At 54.5% G+C, this 22,760-nt stretch overlaps 3 protein-coding genes and 1 non-coding gene across 9 annotated transcripts in view; 1 reads left to right on the top strand and 3 right to left on the bottom strand.

Annotated features, from left to right (window-relative positions):
* Window positions 1–790: 790 nt before the first annotated feature.
* RANBP1 (RAN binding protein 1) lies at window positions 791–9,072 on the bottom strand. 2 transcript variants are annotated; one of them, XM_045459255.1, is made up of 6 exons: window positions 8,726–9,072; window positions 7,265–7,401; window positions 4,702–4,859; window positions 2,456–2,584; window positions 1,724–1,789; window positions 791–1,213 (listed from the first exon to the last, which is right to left on the bottom strand). In XM_045459255.1, exons 1-6 carry the CDS (start codon window positions 8,738–8,740, stop codon window positions 1,092–1,094), a joined length of 627 nt encoding a protein of 208 aa, XP_045315211.1. In that variant the 5' UTR covers window positions 8,741–9,072; the 3' UTR covers window positions 791–1,091. The 2 variants fall into 2 exon arrangements, with proteins under 2 accessions (XP_045315211.1, XP_045315210.1); XM_045459254.1 differs by having other exon boundaries at window positions 791–1,216; window positions 8,726–8,986.
* Window positions 1,567–1,692, bottom strand: LOC123588638. The gene has a single exon (XR_006707952.1). It is a non-coding gene; the product is annotated as a small nucleolar RNA SNORA77 (small nucleolar RNA).
* Window positions 9,073–9,101: 29 nt separating the features above from the next.
* TRMT2A (tRNA methyltransferase 2 homolog A) lies at window positions 9,102–14,105 on the top strand. Of its 3 annotated transcripts, none has more exons than XM_045459252.1 (13): window positions 9,102–9,219; window positions 9,382–9,471; window positions 9,710–10,272; window positions 10,531–10,639; window positions 10,927–11,108; window positions 11,297–11,411; window positions 11,504–11,619; window positions 11,698–11,809; window positions 12,420–12,542; window positions 12,756–12,831; window positions 13,148–13,264; window positions 13,381–13,477; window positions 13,597–14,105. In XM_045459252.1, the coding sequence occupies exons 2-13, from the start codon at window positions 9,448–9,450 to the stop codon at window positions 13,826–13,828; spliced, it is 1,866 nt and encodes a 621-aa protein (XP_045315208.1). In that variant the 5' UTR covers window positions 9,102–9,219; window positions 9,382–9,447; the 3' UTR covers window positions 13,829–14,105. The 3 variants fall into 3 exon arrangements, with proteins under 3 accessions (XP_045315208.1, XP_045315207.1, XP_045315209.1); XM_045459251.1 differs by having other exon boundaries at window positions 13,070–13,264; XM_045459253.1 differs by lacking the exons at window positions 9,102–9,219; window positions 11,297–11,411; window positions 11,504–11,619 and having other exon boundaries at window positions 9,226–9,471; window positions 13,070–13,264.
* Window positions 14,106–15,006: 901 nt separating this feature from the next.
* The window catches only part of DGCR8 (DGCR8 microprocessor complex subunit), a 36,597-nt gene continuing 28,843 nt past the window's right edge, over window positions 15,007–22,760 (bottom strand). For all 3 annotated transcript variants that reach the window (XM_045459250.1, XM_045459248.1, XM_045459249.1), the window contains 5 exons: window positions 21,440–21,540; window positions 21,003–21,109; window positions 19,125–19,252; window positions 17,595–17,708; window positions 15,007–16,617 (listed from right to left, as the gene is read on the bottom strand). In XM_045459250.1, coding sequence (XP_045315206.1) covers window positions 16,534–16,617; window positions 17,595–17,708; window positions 19,125–19,252; window positions 21,003–21,109; window positions 21,440–21,540 — 534 coding nt within the window. In that variant the 3' untranslated portion in view covers window positions 15,007–16,533. The remainder of the gene's footprint in view (window positions 16,618–17,594; window positions 17,709–19,124; window positions 19,253–21,002; window positions 21,110–21,439; window positions 21,541–22,760) is intronic.

Here is a 22,760-nt window from a genome sequence, read left to right as displayed (position 1 = left end):
AGTCAGAGTGCATCCACTCCAGAGCCCAGTCCTAACTTGCTCCTCCCCCACTGGAGGGCAGTATGGCCACACTTCATAACCCAGGCGGTCTCCTGGGACCCTTTACCACATATGCTTTTGAAAAGCCTGCTGGTGCACTGAAAAGCCTTTCTCCCACTTAAGATAATGTTTAGAGACCATTTGTTTTATAAGACAAACCCCTAAATGGCACTAACCCATTTGCATTCTTGAAAACGTCCCTTTATTTAAAGCTACTGCAGATGTCCAAAATTGCACCCAGATGGAGACACCGTTGAGTGAGCGGGTAAGACAGTTCTCTCCAACGATGGCAGTGAGCTGTCCAACAAGGGCTGTGGGGCCGAGTCCCACCAACACAGTGCACCAGACTGGACATGTGTGCTATGGGACTGGCCTTTCCCTCCACCAGGGCAGAGGGCCAACCAAACGTGGCCTCAACCAAAGCCTGGAAACACACTTGGCCGTCTTGCACCAAAAGCCAGGGTACTCTGGCGGTCTTCCTTTCCCTACCTCAGAGGCAAAACAACAATAAAAAAGCCTATTCCTTGCCACAGGGCAGAAGCGCATGAGTCCCCACCCCCCCCCCACCCCCCCAGCACACCTGCCCCACCTCAGCTGCATCATGGCCCCAGGGACCAACAGCTGCGCTGAGCTCACAGCAGAGCCAGAGGCGATGAGCGAGACCCCCAGCGCTGCTCCAACATCCTGGAGCCAGCAGGAACCCACACTGCTCCCAGGACAGGGCCGGCGCACACATGGTCCTGCCTCCGCGCAGGTTTCAAATGTGTTGTTTATTCACTATTTTTGATGACTATAAATAAGTGTTTCCACTATGGAAAAGAAAGTTAGCACAGTACATTTTCATGACTGGGGAATGGATTTTCTGAAGTCATCTTCAATAGGGCAAAAACTTAGAAAAAAACCACCTGAATGTTGGAATTCAGTTCTTTATATAAAGTCCCTTGTAAAAACAAAACAGAATAAAAACAAACTGAAAAGAAGGGGCAGGGCAAAATTTTAAAAAAGAAAAAAGAGGAAAAGAATGGAAGGAAGAGAAAACAAGGGAAGGCGGCTTATTGCTCCTCCTCCGCTCTATCCTTGGTCTCGGCGTCTTCCGACTCCTTGCTCTCCTCCTTCACCGAGAGAGCTTCTAGCTTCTCGGCCACCTTCTCAGCATTGTCGTTTTTGCCCGACCCTGCTAAGACATAGGGGGACACAGTAAGAAAACCGAGAAGCACCACTCTTCCCAGCCCACCCACCTCCTGTGACCCTGGGCGAAGGCCACAGGGCAGGCCACTTCACCATGTGCCAGCCAAGGCAGCCTCCAGGGTCACCCAAATTAAGAGCTCACACCTAGGACCATGGTCAGGCAGCTCAGTTATATCGGGCCCCAAGTAAGCAAGTGACTGTGAGGACCTCTTGAAGCCCCTTTGGCCTCTGGTGGGCTCTAGCCAGACGTCATTTTACTTGACGGCTAGCCTGGGTGCTGTGAGGCCAGGCCAGTGAGCACATGCTTGGGGCCTCTATGGCTACCTCACTCCCCAGAAGCACCGTGTCCCCAGACAACTGCATCACCCATGACAGGTCAAGGTGGTCACAGCACCCTGGGATGTTACTCTGGCAGACGGAAAAAGCACCCGCCTGGGGCTGCAGCCAGGTGCAGAGTGAGTCTGCGAGGCAGTCCCCACCCCCAACTCCATGTCACCTTTCTTTTCTCTCTCTTCGATCTCTTTCCTGCATTCTTCAAACTTTGTTTTAAATTTCTGTGCATCTGCAGAAAGAAGAGAAGAGACCTCCTAAGAGTCCTAAAAGGTCTGAAGAGCCAAGATTCACAAAGGGCTCGTCCCATGGGTGACTTAAGGACACAGCCCTGGGCTCACTCTTGCCTGGACCAAGCAGTGACTGTTTCTCAAGTCCCTCCAGGGACTGGTAGCTAGGTTGGCCCATCTCCCTCCACCTGACTCTGTGACAATTTGGGCAGAATGGTACACAGCACTGGTGGCCATGTAAAACCAAGGGGTCAGGAGCCTCCTGGCCAGACACTCTGCTCTCCACTCATGTCAGAGTAGCTACTAGATGAGGCCCACTGGGCACTTCTGACAATCAGGGCTGGAAAAGACATCCAAGCTGGGGAGAGGTCACCATGGGCCTGGGATCCCAGCACCTGCTGGCAGTCAGGTGGCTGCGAGGGGACATGCCTGCCCTGGGTAGACTGGATGCCCAGCTCCCTTTGAGGTTAAAATGGAAAAGGCACTGCTCTCATCAGAGCCCACATGAAGCTTCGAGGGTACACAGGTCGACTGCAGCACTCACATTCCTGCCCCCGAGAGAGCACCAGACAGCAGAGTGAGACTGGTCCCTCCCACAAGCTTCTCACAGGCACTATCAGTTCTTCCTGAAAAGCAGTACCCAAGGGCCTGGTGGCTCTTTTGCTTACTTTCAGCATTTAGGAAGCGGATGGCCAGCAGCTCTGGCTTGGGGCACTCATCGGCAAAGTCGGCGTGGGTGTTCCAGACCCAGGCACGGTCGCTGCCTGCGTTCGGCTTCAGCTCCATCATTGGCGTGACTGGGGAAGAAGAGCCATGTGAGGATCCTGACAACTGCTACGAGACCACCCCGGCAACAGGAGGTCCCGCCTTGGGGTCCACTAACCAGGCCTAGACAAACTCCTGTGGGATACAGGATCTTACTCAAACCTCTTTGAAAATGTCCCATGTTCACTTAAAACCAGGACTGTCCTGGAGTGCCTGGGTGGCTCAGTCAGTTAAGCGGCCCAGTTTGGCTCAGGTCATGATCTCACAGCTCGAAAGCTTGTGAGTTCGAGTCCCACATCGGGCTCTGTGCTGACAGCTCAGAGCCTGGAGCCTGCTTCTGATTCTGTGTATCCCTCTCTCTCTGCCCCTCCCCTGCTCGCGCGCTGTCTCTTTCTCTCTCTCAAAAATAAACAAACATTGAAAACAAAAAACAAAAAACAAAAAAACACAAAAAACACCCCACAGGACTGTCCTAAATCTGGGAACAGGGTGACCTGCTCCCTGACGAGGAGAACACCTCAGAAAGGATCTCCAATCCCACTGGAACAAGGGCTCCAATGCCAACAGAGCCACTCATGCCCAGCCCTTCCTGTGGAGCACCCATCATGTAGCTATGTCCTTGCTCAACCACACCATCAGGTAGCTGGCCCATTGGGAAGTGGGGGACAGAAGCCATAAGTGGGGTAATCATCCAGGAGGACATGGAGTCAGCTTTGCACTTGCCAGGGTCCCTAGGAGACAAGGCCACCACAAGTAGACACCATGGGCCCTGGTGACATGCACAAACACCATGGAATAAGTAGGAATCTGGAATAAGCAGATACACCCATGTCCTCAGGCTCTGCACAGACCCAAAAGGAGAAACTGACTGCACAAAGGACAAGAGCATACTTGTGCACCCCTGTGCCCCTGGCAGAGGTCTCCAGGGACCTGAGCATATATTGACTGCCTGAACCGGGAACAGTCACACCATCCCCATGCAGACACCTGGCGAGCCCTTGACCTCTACAGAGCACAGAGATGCCATGGCCTCCTGCTGCCACCACCCACCTGGCACATTAAGGGTCTACGGTATGTAGGGGTCCCAAAACACACCTGCAACTCAGAAACAACCCAGTGATCTGACAAGGCTCCTGAACAAACATAGGGTGTCAGGAAGTCCCCTGGGGAGCGATTCAAATTGGAGTGAAGGCCAGGGGCCAGAGCAGACAGGTGGGGGAAGAGGGAGAGACACAAGAGGACTACCAGAATGGCCCCTAAGGAAGGCAAGAAAGCCCCTCCCTGCCACCTCTCAGGATTTCTGCAAACCCGCCCATCCTTCCACATCACCCTCAAGAGCTGCTCTGCTCAGGTTCCTGCCAGGTCACCCCAGGTGTCCAGAAGAGGGGCCCTCCCTTGCCAGACATGCATTCTACCCAGTACCACAGACATGGCACCAGATCAGGAATGGAGCCCAAGACACATCTACTTCCAAACACACATAGCACTGCAGAACAACCTAGCAGCCAAAAGACTGAAATGGCGGGGACTTACTGTCACCCCTTCACAGGCCAGGCCTGGTGTGGCTTTCCCCAGACCCTCCCATCCCCCAACCATGTTGAGCCCAGGGTTAATGCATCACACGTGTTCAAGGGCCTCAACCTGTCACCACCCACTATCTGTTTGGTCTCACAGACACCTAAAGATGAGGCAGCCACCTTCTCTCTGCACCCCTTCCCCTCTGTGTTCTCACCAGGGAACACCCGGCAGGGACAGAACACACCAAAGAGTGGGAAGGCTGCCTACTGGGCACATCAAAATACAAATGGGAGCACACATCCTCACAGCACTGCCCAATCCTTGGGCAGGTGCTCCACGGACCTAAGCCCACACTGGGGCTCTGCTTCCACCCCATCATGTCCTGTCTGCTTGGGCTCCACATCTTGTGTGCTATAAGCTTCTCTGCAGGTCTGCTCTGAGTTCAGAGCATGCTGGAAAACTTCATTTCCTATTTTAAGTTCAAAACACACTGCAAACATGCATTCTATGTCATAATGCATTCCCAGATTCCTAGCCCAGCACTGAAAGCAACCTGCCCAAAGATCTGAAGGTATCCTCATGTGCAGCGCTGGAACTTAGAGTGAAAACACACTCCCAAGAGGCCACCTACTGTAGTGGTTGGCGCATATCTTCAGGGTCTTGTCCCTCCTCATGAGGAGGCGGATGGTCCCTTTCTCCTTATGCTTCAGAAGCTTGACATCACCTGTGCCTCGTTCCTTCCATTCTGGGAGATCGTTCTCTGAAGCAAATCGGAATAGCTTTGCCCGCCTTCAAGAAAAGTCATTACAAGAGAGCTTAAATGTGTGTGAAGACAGAATAAACAGTCAAACGTTTGCTGGCAAACAACACTTATTTCCTGTACCTGGCGTCTCCACGGACGCCCCTCCCTTTCTTTGTACTTCTAGGACGATTAAGTCAAAAAATTACCAAAAAAGCAAAACAACGTTCCTAGTATTTACTTGGAATAATGAAGTGAAAAAGAAAAGGGATTTCTACAACCACAGAACTTCCCAATTTTAGTATATGTGCTGCCGAATCGAGTACAACAACCACAGAACTTTCCAACAGAAAGACACAACTTCTCAACAAAGACACCTCCTGAATATGCTGGGCTTGCCTGTGATCGTAGTGCAGGGGAGCCCCTGGTGTCCCATAGGGCTGCAGAGGGTAGCAAGGAAGCAGATGGAGGTTGAAGACCCCTGCCCTTCACAGGGCCAGCCCTTCCCTCTGCTGTGAGATGCACCCTGTGCTTCCCAGGCCCCCCAACCCAGAGAGACCTCTGCAGACCTCTCTGTTCAGGCCACGAGGCTCTGGCCCAACGTCTTGCCTTTTTGCTCTGAGTAGCACCTCACACTGGGCCCAGCCAAGGCTCCCACCCAGATGGGCTCCCATGGTGAGCCCAGCAGTCCTGCCTTTAGGACTTCAGGCTGATGTCCTCCATTTCCTTACCCACAGGACCCCAGCCTTGCTGGTCCATTTCCTGCACCACACTCTGCTCTCTCTCCCAAACTCAATTCCGTTACGGGAGACAGTGCCCTCACAAGGATGCCCGCAGAGCTTTCACCTGGAGCCCAAGGGCCCAGACGCAAAGGCCTAACCTGCTGGCCTCACTTCCCTCAGGAAAGGCCTGTGTCCAGGACACTGAAAGCAGTTCTCGGCCCTGTGAGGGCTGAAGAGGGTAAGAACAGCAGCACCAGCTGCTGGGAGGAGCCAGCCCCTGGCTGCAGCACCATTTCCGGGCAAACCAGAGACGTGGAAAACCAGTATCTTCAGGGACTCACCTACCACTCTGAAACCAAGAGGATGTATATGACTCTCCTTCCCCAGGCCTTTGGGGGTGGTGGGAAAGGGCTGGTCTCCCCAGTCTGCCTTCCTTAGAGGGAGGGATCACTGTTCCCTGCCCCCCACTCACAGCAAAGCACTCAAATCCTCATCTGGCTTCTTAGTTAGAATCTGAAGACGGTGGGGGAACTCCACTTGGACAGGAAAAACGCTCCAGCCTGTTTCCATTAACTTGTGACTGAGTCTAACGTTTCCTGTGATTCTGAGTACAGACAACAGGTCAGTCTCAGCAGTGTGGATTTTGTCGCAGACATCTCAACACATGGCTGGTGCCAGTACTACTTAAAAACGACACATGCCAGGGGCGCCTGGGTGGCGCAGTCGGTTAAGCGTCCGACTTCAGCCAGGTCACGATCTCGCGGTCCGTGAGTTCGAGCCCCGCGTCGGGCTCTGGGCTGATGGCTCAGAGCCTGGAGCCTGTTTCCGATTCTGTGTCTCCCTCTCTCTCTGCCCCTCCCCCGTTCATGCTCTGTCTCTCTCTGTCCCAAAAATAAATAAACGTTGAAAAAAAAAAAATTAAAAAAAAAACCACACATGCCGTCATAGCCTCACACTGAAGGTATCAAACACATGCAGGATAATATTTAGAAAGTAATCTCGATAAGCATAACACATCCATTTTCATTTGTAATTCCAGGCATTATTTTGTGCATTAAAAACGCTGAATTGGGAGTTCACAAACTTCAGGATGCCAAAGTCTGGCGTGCAAAAGAAAAATAATATTAATAATGGTAGAGACTCCCTATTCAACCAGAAGAAGGGGGCCATGGGAGTTTTGGGAGGTAGCAAGCCTGTAAGGTGACATGAACAGGAGGCTGTGGAGATGCACCTTGGTGGGCAGAGCAGCAGGGACAGGACACCAGGGAGCACCTGTGCTCTCCACAGCACTGGCCGCCGGGAAACAGGGGCACCCAGTGAAGAGTTATCCAAAGAGTAGATTCTAACAGCAGCCCTGATTTTCCACGTAGGATTAGTCATCACACAATTCCAAGCCCTTTCTTCAGCCCCAGTCCGATTTAAGGTCAGGCCAAGACCTTGACACCTGTAAAAACTGTAACTTCAATCTTACATTAAAAGATACATGTTTCTCAGGATGCCTGGGTGGCTCAGTTGGTTAAGCCTCCAACTTTGACTCAGGTCATGATCTCATGGTTCATGGGTTCGAACCCTGCATCGGGCTCTGTGCTGACACCTCTGAGCCTGGAGCCTGCTTCAAATTCTGTCTGCCTCTCTCTCTGCCCCTCCCCTGCTCACACTCTGTCTCTCAAAAAACAAATAAACATAAAAAAAAAAAAAGATACATGTTTCTGGAGCAACATGAGCTTACTTACATTTTAAAAAGCTCTTCTTCATCTTCTTCCAGCGTTTTAATTTCTTGCTCAGGAAGAGAAACTATAGGCTCAAACTGGGGGTCATGGTTGGACTCATCTGCATTCTCGGTGGAGGTGTCATGGTCCTCATGGGTGTCCTGTGGAGTGAGGTGCAGAGAGGTGACTCTGCTGGCGCCAGAGCGTGCCCCTCACCCAGAGCTCAGCAGTGGGCACCCCTCCTAGTGAACGGCCTCATCCCCAAACAAGAGATTAAGCCCACAGTCTTTCACATAAGGGTTTGCACGCACAGAGTGCAATAAGATGCTGAATTTCAGCACCCTCCCCAGATGCATCAATCACATCTGTGCACATACTGGGGCTCCTAAATTGAGCCACCTACTGGCAGATGAGAAACTGCCTCATCACTTGAACCTCAGTTTCCTCATCTGTAAAATGTGGATAATCACAAGGGCAAATGATTAAAAGATGCAATGACAGAAGAGGGTCTCAAGTAGAGTTGTCACCCTTTAATCAAAAAGCAACCATTTGGGTTTTTACTGATTGAGAAAAATCTGTGCTCTTGCTTAGCAGAAAGGAAAAAGGTTGCTACAGGATGGCTAGTGCTTACACGCAATTCACAATTCTGTCAGCAATTTGATCTTAAATCAGAAAGTTGATGTGTCAACAGAAATCGTACAATGAGCCCTAAGATTCTGATGCAATTTATTAAACTACAGGGCACAAAGAATCATATTTGAGGTTCAAGTCTCACAGAACACGTGGCTTGATGATCTATAAATCCGTAAGCTGGGAGACCTCCCTACCAGACTCGAGCCAAAAAAGAAAATATATAAGCTTTCATCGCTTTCCTTGGTTGGATAAGCACTGCGGCTCCACCAGGGTCAGCTCACCCGAGCAGATGCCCTCGGTCAACAAAGCCACCCCCACTCTGCGTCGGTTCGACCAGGACCCTTCCACCCCGCTGAAACGTGAGTTTCTGCCACAGAGGCCTGTGGCAGCTCAAGACGTGAGAACAGAATGAATGAAGTACTGCGTAGGCGACGGGAGGAAGGGACGCACAGTTTTGGTGGGAAGCCTGCAAGTGGGCCGAGCCAGGGGAAACCCGCCACCCGCCCCACTTCTCAGGCGAGCGGCGAAGTAAACTCGAGACCGAGGAGTCGGGGCGGCGGGCCGCCCCACGCCTGGATGGAGCCTCCCGGCCCCACTTGGGACCGCCCCAAGGTCACGCGGGCGCCAGGCAGCCCCCGAGCCCGCGGAGCCATCGTGCGACCTGGCTCCAAAGGCCTCGAGCCCCCAGGCCGCGCTCCCCAAAGTTCCGACCCCGCGCCACCAAGGCCCCACAGGAACCGAGCCCACAGGCCAGCGGGGGTTGGCAACGGCGGCGCGGGCCGCCCACGTGGCCGCCGATAGCGGCCTCGGCCTCCCGGCCCCCGCCCAGTCCCCACCCGAGCCCGGCCGCACCTTGGCGGCCGCCATGGGGACGCGGCGGCGGCGGCTCGGCTGGCTCGGTCGTCGCTGGCTCCGCGGCCTCTCGGCGGCTAGTCGTGGCTCCTTTCCTCCGCGTCTGGCGCCGGCGCCTCCCGCCCTCCCGCTCTTCCCTCCGCCCCGCGACCCGAACCCCGACCCCTGACCCCGGCGGCGGGAAACGCGACGCGATTCAAAACCAGTGCAGCTTTATTGGCTCACACGGCGGACATTCTCATTGTCCAGCCCGCCCCGCACTTCCCGCCAAAACGCCCGCGGCGCATGCCCGGCCCGCCCGGCAGCCAGGGGAGTGGGTACTCCCGGCGGCCCTCGCGCGCGCTTCCGCCCCACCGCAGCGCGTGCCCCTCGAGCACGAGAAAAGGGCTGGGGGGGTAGGAGGTGACGCGTGGTGATGATGTCACCGGAAGCCAGGATGATAGAGACGCGCGGCCTCAGCTGCACGCGCTGGCGGCGGGAGAGCGGCCGGCTAGGTGAGCGGCCGGCGCAGGCCCCTGGCGGGCAGGCGGCACACCCCATGCCCGAGACCCGAACCTGAGCACGGAGGGTTCGAGTCCCGCCTTGTCCGGGGTGGAGCCGGGGATAGACCTCGCGGCGTCGCACCCGCCCTCTGAGCGCCTGCCTCCCTTTGCCAGGACCAGGACCAGGTGGCGGAGGCAGCCCTCGTGGAGCCCCCAGTCCGGGCAGCGGACGGGCGGACGATGAGTGATAAACTCGACAGTGAAGTAAAGTGAAGGAAGATTCTGATGGGAGACCGGGTGGGAAGGGATGGAGATGGGGGCGGAGGGGGAAACCCCTGGGAGAAAAGTGGGATCGGAGGTGAGTTGGGAGAGGAGGGAAGGGAATGGGGGTGAGGCTGGGCATAGGGTGCACTAATGGAGGTCTGGATGTGGGGCTAGCGAACTGGGGCGTTCAGGTTCTAGGGTGCCGCCCGCAGCCCAGCCCCTGCCTGTCTCCACACAGGGCCCTGTGCCCATGGAGGGCTGCAGCCAGGACAGCAACAGTGCCCAGGGCAGCCCTGAAGCCCTAGCCGCTCAGGAGGAAGAGGAGGAGGAGGAAAGTGGGGCTGGGGTGGCTGCAGAGTCTGTACCTCAGCCTGGGCTCTACAGCTACATCAGGGACGACTTGTTTACCTCGGAGATCTTCAAGTTGGAGCTGCAGAATGTGCCTCGCCACGCCAGCTTCAGTGATGTCCGACGCTTTCTGGGCCGCTTTGGCCTACAGCCTCATAAGACCAAACTCTTTGGGCAACCTCCCTGCGCTTTTGTGACATTCCGCAGCGCCGCTGAGCGGGACAAGGCCCTGCGCGTGCTGCACGGTGCCCTCTGGAAGGGCCGTCCACTCAGCGTGCGCTTGGCCCGACCCAAGGCTGATCCCATGGCCAGAAAGAGGCGGCGTGAGGATGAGGGTGAGCCCACGGCCACATGCATCGCAGATGTAGTGACCCCATTTTGGACCGTGCCCTATGCTGAGCAGCTTGAGCGGAAGCGGTTGGAGTGCGAGCAGGTGCTACAGAAGCTCGCCAAGTGAGTGCGGGTGATCACCCTCTTGGCCCTGGAACTTTGCTCAGCTCTATGCTTGTTCAGCCATCCCGTGCTCTGTATAGACATCCTTAGGTCCTGCATGGTCTCTTGGGTAGCTAACCACTGAGACCCATGTGTAACCAGTGGGGACACTGAGATCCCAAGGGAGGGGCCCAGAAGACCTGGGTATTTGGAGAGTAGCTGGGGAGGGTCGCAGGGGCAGCGGGCTGAGTCCAACCTTGGCCCCACCTCATCCTGCAGGGAAATTGGGAGCACCAACCGCGCCCTGCTGCCCTGGCTGCTCTCACAGAGGCACAAGCACAACAAGGCCTGCTGCCCGCTGGAGGGGGTTAGGCCATCACCCCAGCAGGTCAGGCCCGGCTGGTGTGGCCAGAAACTCACCTCATGTTCTTAAAGGAGCTCTTCTCACTTATCTTTGCCATCCCTTTTCATGCTTTGTATTTATTTTTCCTATTTCTCACATGACTGTTACTTGTTGTCAGCCCCATCTCCTGGACTGCCAGGCACTGTGGGGGAACTAGAGCCTCTTGCTCACCACCATCTCTCACTTGATGAGCTGTTCTGTCCACTCACAAGTGCTGGATGGCCAGGGTAAGGTCAGGCATGTCTCTCTGCCTCTCTCTACCCTCCCTGCAGACCGAATATCGTAATAAGTGTGAGTTTCTGGTTGGCGTCGGGGTGGACGGGGAGGACAACACAGTCGGCTGTCGGCTTGGCAAGTACAAGGGCGGGACATGTGCTGTGGCAGCCCCCTTTGACACTGTGCACATCCCTGGGGCCACCAAGCAGGTGGTGAAGGCTTTCCAGGAGTTCATCCGGTGAGGGCTTATGGCTGGGTTAGGGGCCCCAAGAAGTCCTGAGGTGGTCTGGGAGCAGAGGGCCTGCCTGGGGGATCCTGGGATTGTGATCTGGTGGGTGGGGCTGGAGGGGAGAGCAGGGAGACTGCTCGCCCAGTCCTGGTTGGCAGATATTGAGGACTCAGGGCCGCTCATGGCTCCCACCACAGGTCCACTCCATACTCAGCGTACAACCCAGAGACATACTCAGGCCACTGGAAGCAGCTGACTGTGCGCACCAGCCGCCGTGGCCAAGCCATGGCCATTGTTTACTTCCACCCCCAGGTCTCAGGCAAGGAGGCCCTGCTGGGGGAGGGTGTCTGGGCCATGGTGAGTTGTGATGCAACTTTACAAGGCCTTTTCTACTGCTTACCCAGAAGCTGAGCCCTGAGGAACTGGCTGGGCTGAAGGCCTCCTTGGCACAGCACTTCATGGCAGGGCCAGGCAAGGCCACTGGGGTGACCTGCCTCTACTTTGTAGAGGAGGGACAGCGGTGAGGACCCTGGGTAGGGATGGGGTGGGTCCCTGCAAGGGCTAGTGATACTGATAGACCTTACCCTACCATCCACAGAAAGACTCCCAGTCTGGAGGGCCTGCCCCTGGAGCACGTGGCTGGAGACCGATGCATCCACGAGGACCTGCTGGGGTTGACCTTCCGGATCTCCCCTCATGCCTTCTTTCAGGTAGCCCCAAATTTCTTAGGATCATGAGGACACACGGAGGGAGACCTGACATGATATCAAGATGTGATGGAGACAGTGGGCTAGGGCAGTGACAAAGGATTAGCCTGGCAAGAGACCTGGGGAAAATGTCCAGGCAGGGGAGCCACAAGGATTGTAAGGTAGATGAAAGATCATTTGCCATTAGATTCTTTGACAACCCTCTTGGAGAGCCATATGTGAGGTGTGAGAACAGGAGCTGGAGTAATGCCAGGGCTCTGGTGTGAGCTCTAGTACTCAGAAAAGAGCTTCATAATTGATCGAGGGGTGGTGATATCAGCATCGTTGCCTTTTAAAGCCAGGAGACTGAGGTTGCCAGGCAACCCTCATGGGATTGAGGGTCAGTCTGAGGACTAGGCTTCTGGCTCCCTGATGGTTAGACGTAGGGGAGGGGTAGGATCAGGAGACCTAGGAAGAAAGTGAGCGAGCCAGGAATTGGGCCACAGAGGCAGGAAAGATGCCCAGAGAATGCAAGTGCTTGGCACGGGGCAGTGGGGGAGGTGGGCAGGAGGGGAAGCCAACTTGGGCAGCAGGGCTCCCCTGACATCCTTGACACTGCCGGCTCACCCTCCAGGTGAACACCCCGGCAGCCGAGGTGCTCTACACAGTCATCCAGGACTGGGCCCAGCTGGACACAGGGAGCACAGTGCTAGACGTGTGCTGTGGCACTGGCACCATTGGCCTGGCACTGGCCCCGGTGAGCCCTCCTGCCCTGCCTGTGGATACCCTCCCCACACCACCCATGTTGTCACCTGCCTCATGATCCTCCGTGATCCCCAGCCTGAAGACTAAGGTTAACCGTAGTCTGCCAGATTCTCTTCCACTCTCCAAATGCCTCCTGCTGTTCCCTTCCCTAAGAAGCCCCCAGGATGGGTCAGAATGCCATGAGTCTGTCCTTTACTGGTTTCAGAAGGTGAAGAGAGTTGTAGGAATTGAGCTGTGCCAGGAGGCTGTGGAAGATGCCCGGGTGAATGCCCAAGACAATGGTGAGAGCCAGCGCCCCACAAATGTGGGCAGCAGATGCCTCTGCTGCATACCTCAGCACAGCACCTGGGACCCACCAGGTGGTTCTTAGGGACCATGGTGGGTGGGGTGAGGGCAGAGAGTACAGGAGGGCTCCTATTACGTGGACTTAACACATGTCCAGGATGCCTGAGGCTGCCTGATGGGGGAAGGTGAGCAGCCTCCCTAGACAACAGGCTTTCCTAATGCATCTCTGGCCAGGGACTTCAGGACACCAGGCAAAGCCCTGTGGGGGAGAGTGTCCTTGGTCCCCTGACAGGGCTGTCATGCCATGTCCAGAGTTGAGCAATGTTGAGTTCCACTGTGGGAGAGCCGAAGACCTGGTGCCCGCTCTGGTGAGCAGACTGGCCTCCCAGCAGCTCGTTGCCATCCTGGACCCTCCTCGTGCTGGCCTGCGTAAGTGGTCTCCATTTGGGGGTTGTTAAGGGGAAGATGGTGGGCAGGGATGTTGGGATGGCACACCAAGCTGTGCAGCCTCAGACCTGATGCCCATCCCATCTGGGTCTCCTCAGATTCCAAAGTGATCCTGGCTGTCCGAAGAGCCGAGAACCTCAAACGGCTCCTGTATGTCTCTTGCAACCCCCGGGCAGCCATGGGCAACTTTGTCGAGTGAGTGTGAGGTGGGGGGATCTGGGGTGGATTGGGGCCCTGCACACAACCTCCCCCTCCTCCACAGGAGCCCCTTCCAGACTCATGTGGCTGATCTTGACACTCCTTTCTCATCACAGCCTCTGCAGGGCCCCATCTAATCGGGTGAAGGGCACTCCCTTCCGGCCTGTCAAGGCTGTGGCCGTGGACCTGTTCCCGCAGACCCCGCATTGTGAGATGCTCATCCTGTTTGAGAGGGTGGAGTACCCCAATGGCACAGGGGCCCTGGAGCCCCAGGACCCTCCAGCCCAGCCCCCACCAGGGTCCCCAGATGATACCCTGCAGGAAACTGGGGCTTCCACCTCTTCCTAGGTCCCTGGAGCACTAGAAACTTGCCCTTTCAGAATAGGGCCCGGTCTTCATCACCGGGGCAGAAGCCAAGGGGCTCCCCAAGTCCTTGCCTCACCTCAGGATGCTCAGGCAAGCACCTAGAGAGCATGAGACACAGCTGCCCCAACCAGGTTCAGCCTGTCCCCATGGACCCTAGGCTCTTGTCCCCTACCACCACCCCCCCCCCCCCCACTCCTCTTTCCAAGTTCCTTTTGGGCTAGCTGGGGCACAGGGTCAGAATAAACCATTGCTGAACTACTGGCATGACTGATGAGCATTCAAGATTGGCAGATGGGGCCTGCCCTTTATCCCCTACTGCGGGGGGGGGGGGGGGGGGGGGGGCCAGCAGGGCCCCTTGAGCACCATGCCAAGACTAAGTCTGAGCCCCCAGCTGCCAGTCCCTCCACATGGCCGGGAGTCACAGAAAGTGTGCCAACAGTGCCAGGTCTCCTGCTTATTATCCTAAAAGAAGAAACTGGGAGCTCATGGCTCAGAGCCAGTTGTGCATGTGGGGTGGAGACATGGCAGGGGGCCAGGCCTATCTGCTACAGGTCAGCCCAGCAGGCTGCACCACTCTTCCTGCACCCCAAGGGGAGGTTCCATCCCCAATCTGGCCCTGAGCTCTGAAGGGAGGCCACTGTTATGACCAAAAGCCAGGCTGGGACACTGCTCAGATGTTGCAAAAGCGGTGTCCCCAGGCAAATGCCTCAGCCCTGTGAGACAGGCTAAAGAGGGGGATACTGGCCAGCTGAGGGTCCACAAAGCCCCATAGCCTCACATGGTTAGAAGAAACAAACGCCAGTCATTCCCTTTTGGGACAGTTTTGCTTTATGCATTCAGACAATCAAGGCTCACCCTTAAAGCCACAGCTTAGCCACCACCTGGAAGGTACACAACAGGCAGTGGCCACATGGAGGTGGCATCAGTACAGGCTCCACCTGCCCTCTGCAGCCACAGCATGGCTGTGTGCACACAACACTCACACCCACATAGGAGGGACAGAGGAAGGACACGGGGAGGCTGCAGCAAAGCTCGCTGCCTCTATTAACGTGTGCACGAAGCTTTGGTTCACAATGGTGCATCTGGCTGTTCTGAGAGCAAACAGTCACAGTCAAATGATTATTCACAGCTGCAGACAGGAGGCAAGACAGAAGCAAGTGTCTAATTACAGCAACTTGATTTAAGGGTTTTGTTTATAAACGTCAACACAGAAGCCAACCTCAGTCACATAGGTGGCAAGGGAGGGATACACTGTGGGTGGCACACAAGACCCAACATTGTCTTCCTGAAAACAAATGCCATCAACACCAACCACGGGGGACATGATGGAGAACAGGCACACCCGTGGAATGTGACAATGCAACCCAGCACTGGGCTCCTGCAGCTGACAGTGCACCATGAGCACACAGCACCCTGAGCAGGCCCTCGTGACAGGCAACTGATGACTACCTGTACCTTGCACATGGGGACAACCAAGGGCCCTAAGCACACCCACATCCTCTGGGGTTCAGGGCAGGAACACACTTATCCCTGCACTGGTCCACAGGAGCCACTTGGAAAACACAGGCTGCTGATCAAAGTAACAGGCTGGCCACCAGGCCTGGATGCATAGGGCAACTGCCCTTGAAATCCAGTGAAGCCATTGTCACAGGGAAGACAGCCACCGTCCATGTGTTTATGCCAGGTCTGGAGAAGAGCGCCACTTTGTGATCACGGATGGATTGCACTGAGGGTCCTTATTTCCTCTTTTAAAATCCCCGTGCTAAAATGCATTAACTTGTTTATATCTGCTACGTGACTCCAAATCTACCTTCTACTCTCACTGTAAAAGTTTCTTTCCAAATGCTAAAATTTCATAAAAGCTTTAAAAATTGATGGGTGGACAGATGGACTTGACTGTGCAAAAATCATTAGTAAAAAGTTGCCAGAGGCCAGTGAAGGTGAGGGGCCTCAGTGTCTTAAGAAGGCGTGTTTTTAGGACATTAAGACTTACTCAGAAAAATGGACCGCACGCCAACCCAGGACCAGGGCAACAAGCCAGGCATACACTGGCAATGCATTTCAAGGATGGCAAATAATCACCTTGAGGGTTTGCCTACAATCTCTGAAAAATAGTTCTGATTCTAAAATTGTGTTTATTTTAAACCAAAAAGGTCTGAAATACTCCTTCCTGTTGTAACCTTTTCAGAGAAAAAGGGAAAACACAAGAGGCAGGGAAGGGGATGGGAGTCCCAGCGTGCGCCTTCTGACCAGGTCCCTGCAGTGGTCTGCGGGAACCCTGGGCACAGGGTACCACAGAACTTTGCCACCACTTTCTCATTTTATCTGACATTTGTCAGTGCATGTTATGTACTGACACACATGAAAACCTTCATCAAACCAGTCTGCAGCAAGTCCACATAAGCAGAGGTTATCCACAGTTATTGTCAAGCTCTTGGCTTCCACCTGTGTGGACAAGCAGAGTCCATCCTTGAACACGCCCACTCAGACCTGTGGGCGGCCCCCAAGGAAGAGCTGCGTGGCCCTGCTGTCCCCATGCACCAGAGCCCCACCCCTCTGGCCCTGACGGCAGAAGCCTGGCCGCAGGGGAGGAACTCAGATCGGAGGCCCGAGGCTGCAGAGTAAGTGGCGTGAGGTCTCCCTGGCAGCAGAGCTGGCAGTCCCCGCGCCTGACCCTGCTGCCTCCCTCATACGTCCACAGTGCACAGGGGCTCGCCACCAGGCTGGGCAGATGCCACAATAGACATCTTGGGTTTCTTTCGTGTCTCCTCCTGAAACAACAACAAAGGTCAGGGATGCCAATAAAGTAGGAACATGTGGCCAAGCGCAACTTCAGGCAAGAGGCTCCTGAGGCAGGGTGGATATGTGAGGGGGTAAGCTCAGCACACTGGTGCCAGGTAGCCTCTGGAGTAGGAGGGCACCACTGCTTTGCACTACACATGAGAAGGAAGGAAGGTCTGAGGAGTGGACCAGATAGGGGGCTGGCTGGGTCTCCCTGGATGCCATCTCAGAGAACTGTGTGCTGGTGCTTCCCTGGGAAGCAGACCACACACCCAGAAGTGAAGGGCCAAGGAAGTTACAGCCACCAGGGACAATCACGTAGGTGGTTCTCTCTCCCCATCCCAACTTGAGGGCAGGTTCTCTCTCCCCGCCCCAACTTGAGGTATCTCCTGGACCACAAAGGCCAAACATACAATGGATTCTCATTCCCCACCTCCCTCTCCCCGGGGTTTTATATAGGCCTCCAGGCAAATACCACAGCTTCACAAGGTCCTAGCCTAGAAGACCCTCAGGCAAGTGGTTTTAGGAAGCTTCATCGGGACGGAGCCTTACCCAGGTTCAATGTTGTGTGAACCATGCTCCTCCCTCACAGAAATGACAAGGACCCAAAGAAGAGGCCCAGGATGGCAGTCTGTGTCCCACAAGACCCCGAGAATGGGAGGCCTGGCTGGTATAAGGTCCCTGCCTTCAAACTGAGTACTGAGTGGAAATACCCAAGAAGGCAGGTCCTTCACAACCACAGGCCAGGGCTGAGAGTTCTATAATGTAACTAAAAAGTGAATTGATCTGATGCAAATGTCATGAATGCTGAAACGCAAGGAAAAGCACATCTACCCTAGAAGTGTTGAGGCTGACTTCCCTCCCACAGCTGCCAACGTGGCTGTGCTAGGTGCCCCTCCCCTCCCTTGAGGGCAAGAGAATGAGGGTGCAGAGGGGCCTTTGGTGCTGGCCAGGCCTGCACACTCACCCTCTCCTCAGCCAGCCTCTTCATCTCCTCCTGTAGTTTGCTCAGGATGTGCAGGTTTGGCTTGTTCTTCTTGGCATATTGCTGCAGCTCAATCACACTTTTGTCCGAGGTCTCCTGGGGAGCACAGCACCTTGCTCTCAGGACTGCCTGGGGCAGGCCCCACAGACATATTACGGCCAGCAGCCAGAGCTGCACTCCCAACCCACACCTGGCAGCTGACACAGCCACAGAGAACGCAGACCAGTCCACAGCTGCCCAGCTCACTTTCTGACCATACTACCCCCACTTCTGCCTCACCCTGAGCAGGCAGAAGCCACAGCCTCTTCCCTTCATGGGGCAAAGGCATCCTGGCACCCAGCTGCCTCCACTCCTGCCATCGGCTGGGCACTCGTACTGCCCAGACCCTCAGAGTGGAACGATCAGAGTACGGCCTCCGCCAGCAGGGACAGCATGCTGCCCGATGGGATAAACCCTGGCACTGGGGCCCAGCTGAGAGCCCATCAGCCCTAGACACTGCGCTCTCTGCATATCTGCAAACCCTCCAACTTTGAGAACAGATCAAGCTGTCCTGAGGCCCTTCCTGTCTAAAAAGGCCATCTCTGAGGCCGCCTGCCGTGCCTTCGAGTGTCAGACTCCACCTGTCCTCCAAAAGATACAGGCTGAGGCTGTGCCTAGACTGGACGCTCATCCTCCAACTTAGGGAGAGTTCCCACTCACAGGCCAAAGCAGGCTTTTCTCAATCTTAGCCCAAACAAGATACAGCACAAAAGTAAAGGCACATGAAGGCAGAAATCAGCCTCATCTGCAGTCATTGGAGTTTTCTCAGCAACACATATCTGGAGGTTCCTCTCTAAGCACCCTGGGGGCCCAGTGTTACCTCCTTAGATGCCACATGGCCACCCCTCCCCTCACTGGGATGCAGGTAACCCAGACTATTTCTGGAAACATCAGGGTAAAAATAAACGTAAACACCTCCCAGGACTTCCCTCCACCCCACAAAACATACAAACCTAAGGGTACTGGTTTAAATCTCTCGATCTCGGCAAAACAGCAGAAACTAAACAGATGACGTGTACAGGTGTTTAGTTAAAAAAAACTGGTGTTCATAAGCAGGAAGAGGTGCCCTGCATCTCTTACTCTCCCTTAAGCTTCTAGGGGTCCTCAAATTAATCCAAGGGCTTGCAGTTCCGGTGTGGGGGGAAGGGGAGACACCAGGTCTTAGCTCAGAAGCTTCCTCTCCACTGGGGCTGGCAGCACTCACCACCTGTACCTCCTGCTGGGCAGGCTCACCCCACACAGCCAGAGCCAGGCCCAGGCTTCTCAGGGAGGGAGACACAGCATGAATGACCACCTCCCACCCCCAAGGTCACAGACATGGCCCAGCAGAGCGCCTGAGAAGCAGCCTTGAACAAGAGCAGAGCTGCCCAACACTATCTCCGGTGACAGCAGGACCTCAAACAGGTGTGCCACGGTGGAGGGAGGATGATAAGCACAGAGGCTGCCCTAGGTCCTGGGGAGGAGCCTGGTTACCTGCTTGACCATCTTGCTGCTTTCGCGACCATACATGCGCAATAAAGACCCCCAATTCTTGACGTGTGGATGCAGCAGCTGAAGGATTTTCTGAGAGGCTAACTGTTTTCCAACTCTCTTATTCTTACCTGTGAGGAAGGAAGAGGAAATGTGGAAAGGGAGTGACTAGAACATTCAGCTGGTCAACATGGCCACCTTGCCTAGAGAGGAGACACACCTGCCATTCCCCCACCCAGCAAACGGCATGTTCTACAGGAGGGGGTACAGACGTCTTCCACCACTGCAGTGGGCACTGGAGTCTTACAAAGCTGAGACCAGGACCCACCCTAACCCCATTTAGCAGAACAGCTCCCTCAAAGGCTTCAAAAATCAGAATGGGCCCAAGGTCATAACTTACAAGGCCTCCCTCCCACCACACCCTACACTTCCAGAGATACAGACAAGCAAAACGAGTACCATGAAGCACATAGCCCAAGGCTCCTTGGGGACAGGCACAGGGGAAGGAGGCTCTGCCAGAAAGCCCAGAGGAGTTTCCAGAGGGTGTATGAACTTTGAAAGAGGAGTTTCTATGTATGCAGAGGGAAGGTGGGGCCAGGGAGCAGAGTGGGTCTGAGTGCCAGGAGATGCCTATGGCCAGACAGACCAAGGTGGCCACACTTCCCAGATAGGGAGGTCAATGGTGCCAGCACTCCTTCTATGCCACACCTGCCTGCTCCAGAAGGTGGCTCAGTGAGGACTAATATCTGCTGAATCACAGGGGACACCCTGGTCTGTGAGTTCTGTGATTTTCCCAAGGCCAACTTGTGTGTTACTTTCTAATTTACATAGCACTAGTTTTGTGTTTATAGTAGTCATACAAAGTTTTCTTTTAAAATAAAGTTGTTGTCAGAAGTGGTTACTTTAGGGGTGCCTGGATGGCTCAGTCAATTAAGCATCTGACTCTTGATTTCAGTTCAGGTCATGATCTCAGTGTGTGAGTTTGAGCCCCAGGTCAGATTCTGCACTGACAGTGCAAAGCCTGCTTGGGATTCTCTGTCTCCCTCTTTCTCTGCCCTTCCCCCCACTCATACATGGCACACTCTCTCAAAAATAAACATTAAAAGATAAGATAAAATAAAATGTAGTTATTTCAAAAACCAAATTCAGTGGGGCGCCTGGGTGGCTCAGCCAGTTAAGCATCCACTGGCTCAGGTCACGATCTCATGGTTTGTGAGTTCGAGTTCTGGATCAGGCTCTATGCTGACAGCTAGCTCAGAGCCTGGAGCCTGTCTTCAGATTCTGTGTCTCCCTCTCTCTCTGTCCCTCCCCTGCTCACTCTCTCTCTCTCTCTCAAAAATAAACATAAAAAATTTTTTTTTAAATAAAGAAGTTAAAAATAAATAACCAACCAAATTTGGTAAATACTGCAGGTGGTGTACACAAAGACCAGAAATGGGGCAGGCACATCACCCAGCACAGGGACATAGAGTAGGGCAGGGCAAGGGCTCTGCTGCCATTCTAGGACATCCCTCCTCCTGCCACAGGGACCATGGGCTGGATGGGGCACTAGTGGCAGGAGGGGGAAAACATGGCCTAGCCAAAGTGACCAGCCCAAGCCCAGGAACTAGGAGGATAGGGTTGGTACAGGCAGGACTACCACAGTCCCACCTCAGACTGACCGGCTTTCAAACAGAGGTCGATAGGAGATGACAGTGGACACGGAGGACTGCGGGTGGTCAGCACACAAGGCAGGAGCTTGGGAGTGATGCCAGAGTAGTGGCCTGAGACTAAGCCCCAGAGGCTCAGGGCTCCCAGACAGGCCACATGGCAGTGTGCAACCTCCCCAGTGGTCAAGGGAAATTGCAGTGGGGTGACAGGGAGGAGGGAGGCAGTCCTTACACCAGCCGCGCACTGTGTGTTTGCCGCACGCCATGACATATTCACTCTTCTGGTTTTTACCAGGAACCACTTCAAACTTGATGGATGTATCACCCATTCCATGGTTTCTTAAAGAAAAAACATAGACAACCAGTGCCATCAGCTGAGGACGAAGAAATGACAGCTTCAGGAAAGGCTTTAAAGGCTCAATGAAGACAATGCCAACCCTTTCCCCAAACCGCACATCTCAGCTGAAAAGGAGGGGATTCTCCTGATCCGATCTCACAGGCTCTGACTGACCAGCAGGCACAGGGGCTTCTGTGCACACAGGGAATACTTGCAATGGCTTGGCCTTTAGCATCACCTCTTGAACCAGGATAAATAGCTAGTAAAGACATTGGGCACCAAAAGAAAAGCCCCCACACAACCCTACTCAGAAGGGGAAGCACCCGCCCTACCTTTTAAGGCACTCGTGAAGGATCTGATAGGGAGACAACAGTCCGGCCTTGCTGGTCAGCTCGTAGACCCGTGAGTCCTCGATACTGATGTGGTTAAAATACTACAAAACAAAGCAGCCACTCCTAAGTGCTGGACCGAGCCTGCTGGCCTCACGGAGCTGTTCCCCATGCTGTCTGCTTCCCCCAGAAGCTTCCTATCATCTTTACTGCCTTGAAGAGCACATTGCGCCCCCACCTCATTGTCCAGCGGCCCCTCTGAGACAGGACAAGCAGTGCTGTGCTAGGTTGGAGAGTATGCTGCAACGGGGTGGCAAAGCCTGGTGCTGCCTGGGAGCCTTTTCTGAATCTGAGTCTGATCAATTAGAAATCTAAAGACAGACAACCTTAGAAAAAAATTTTGAAGATCATCCTAAGTGAGATTATAGAAGACAAAAGGTAAATCAGACAAAAGAGATGCACTCTAAAAAGGCCAAGCTCTCTGAAGGCTGTGAAGGGCCTGGCCTGGCTCCTGTTTCAAACACAGAGTCATCCTGTCCTAGCTCTGAGACCAACTGCTATGCCCAGAGAACAGAACAACTAAAGGGTTAATGGGAAACCACTTAACCAGTTGAGGGGAAAAAAGAGAAGTTCTGCACAACAGAGGCAGGCAGCAGCCAGGAGGCAGCGTTGACCCCAACCAGACTTGGGCCTCTGCTGAGCCGCCCTCTGTGAACGGAGGATGTGGCCTAGTTCACTCAGCACAGCCCACCTCCCTGGTGGGGACTGCTGGGCTTCTGGGGTTGCCATAGCAAGGTACCACCAAGTGGGTGGCTTATTTATTTTTTCACAATTCTGGAGGCCAGAAGTCCCAAAGCAAGGTGTCAGCAGGCCACGTTCCCCTTGAAACCTCTATGAGAGATTCTTTCTGGACCTTCCCAGGTTTTGGCAGCACCAAGCTTTCTTTAGCATCACTCCCAACTCCACCCAGCCCTCTCTCCACTTCCCTCCCTCTTCTTACAAGAACACAACACTTATAAGAACACTACTCTGGGCAGGGAGGCAGGGGTTCCTCTCTCAGCGGACTGTGACTGAGTCAAGGAAAGCAAGGTGCCATTTCTAAAGGGAATTGCCGATTCTGGTGAGCTAGAAATCTCCCTACTCTCATTTGGCTAGTTTCCAACAGGTCCCCACAAGATACCTCCACTTACGAGCATCTGCATCAGCATGGATCAGTTTCCAGGGAAAGTTATTCACCAAGACATCAGGCCCTAGACCTTAGTGGCTAGCCAGGCAGCCGACCCATCCATGGTGGCTGGCTCTCTCATTTCAGCCTTTTGATAAC

Source organism: Leopardus geoffroyi, chromosome D3, assembly GCF_018350155.1.
Source record: "Leopardus geoffroyi isolate Oge1 chromosome D3, O.geoffroyi_Oge1_pat1.0, whole genome shotgun sequence".
NCBI classification, from domain to species: Eukaryota; Metazoa; Chordata; class Mammalia; order Carnivora; family Felidae; genus Leopardus; species Leopardus geoffroyi.
The sequence above is the reverse complement of the archived record's forward strand: the minus strand, read 5'-3'. Positions and strand labels throughout refer to the sequence as shown.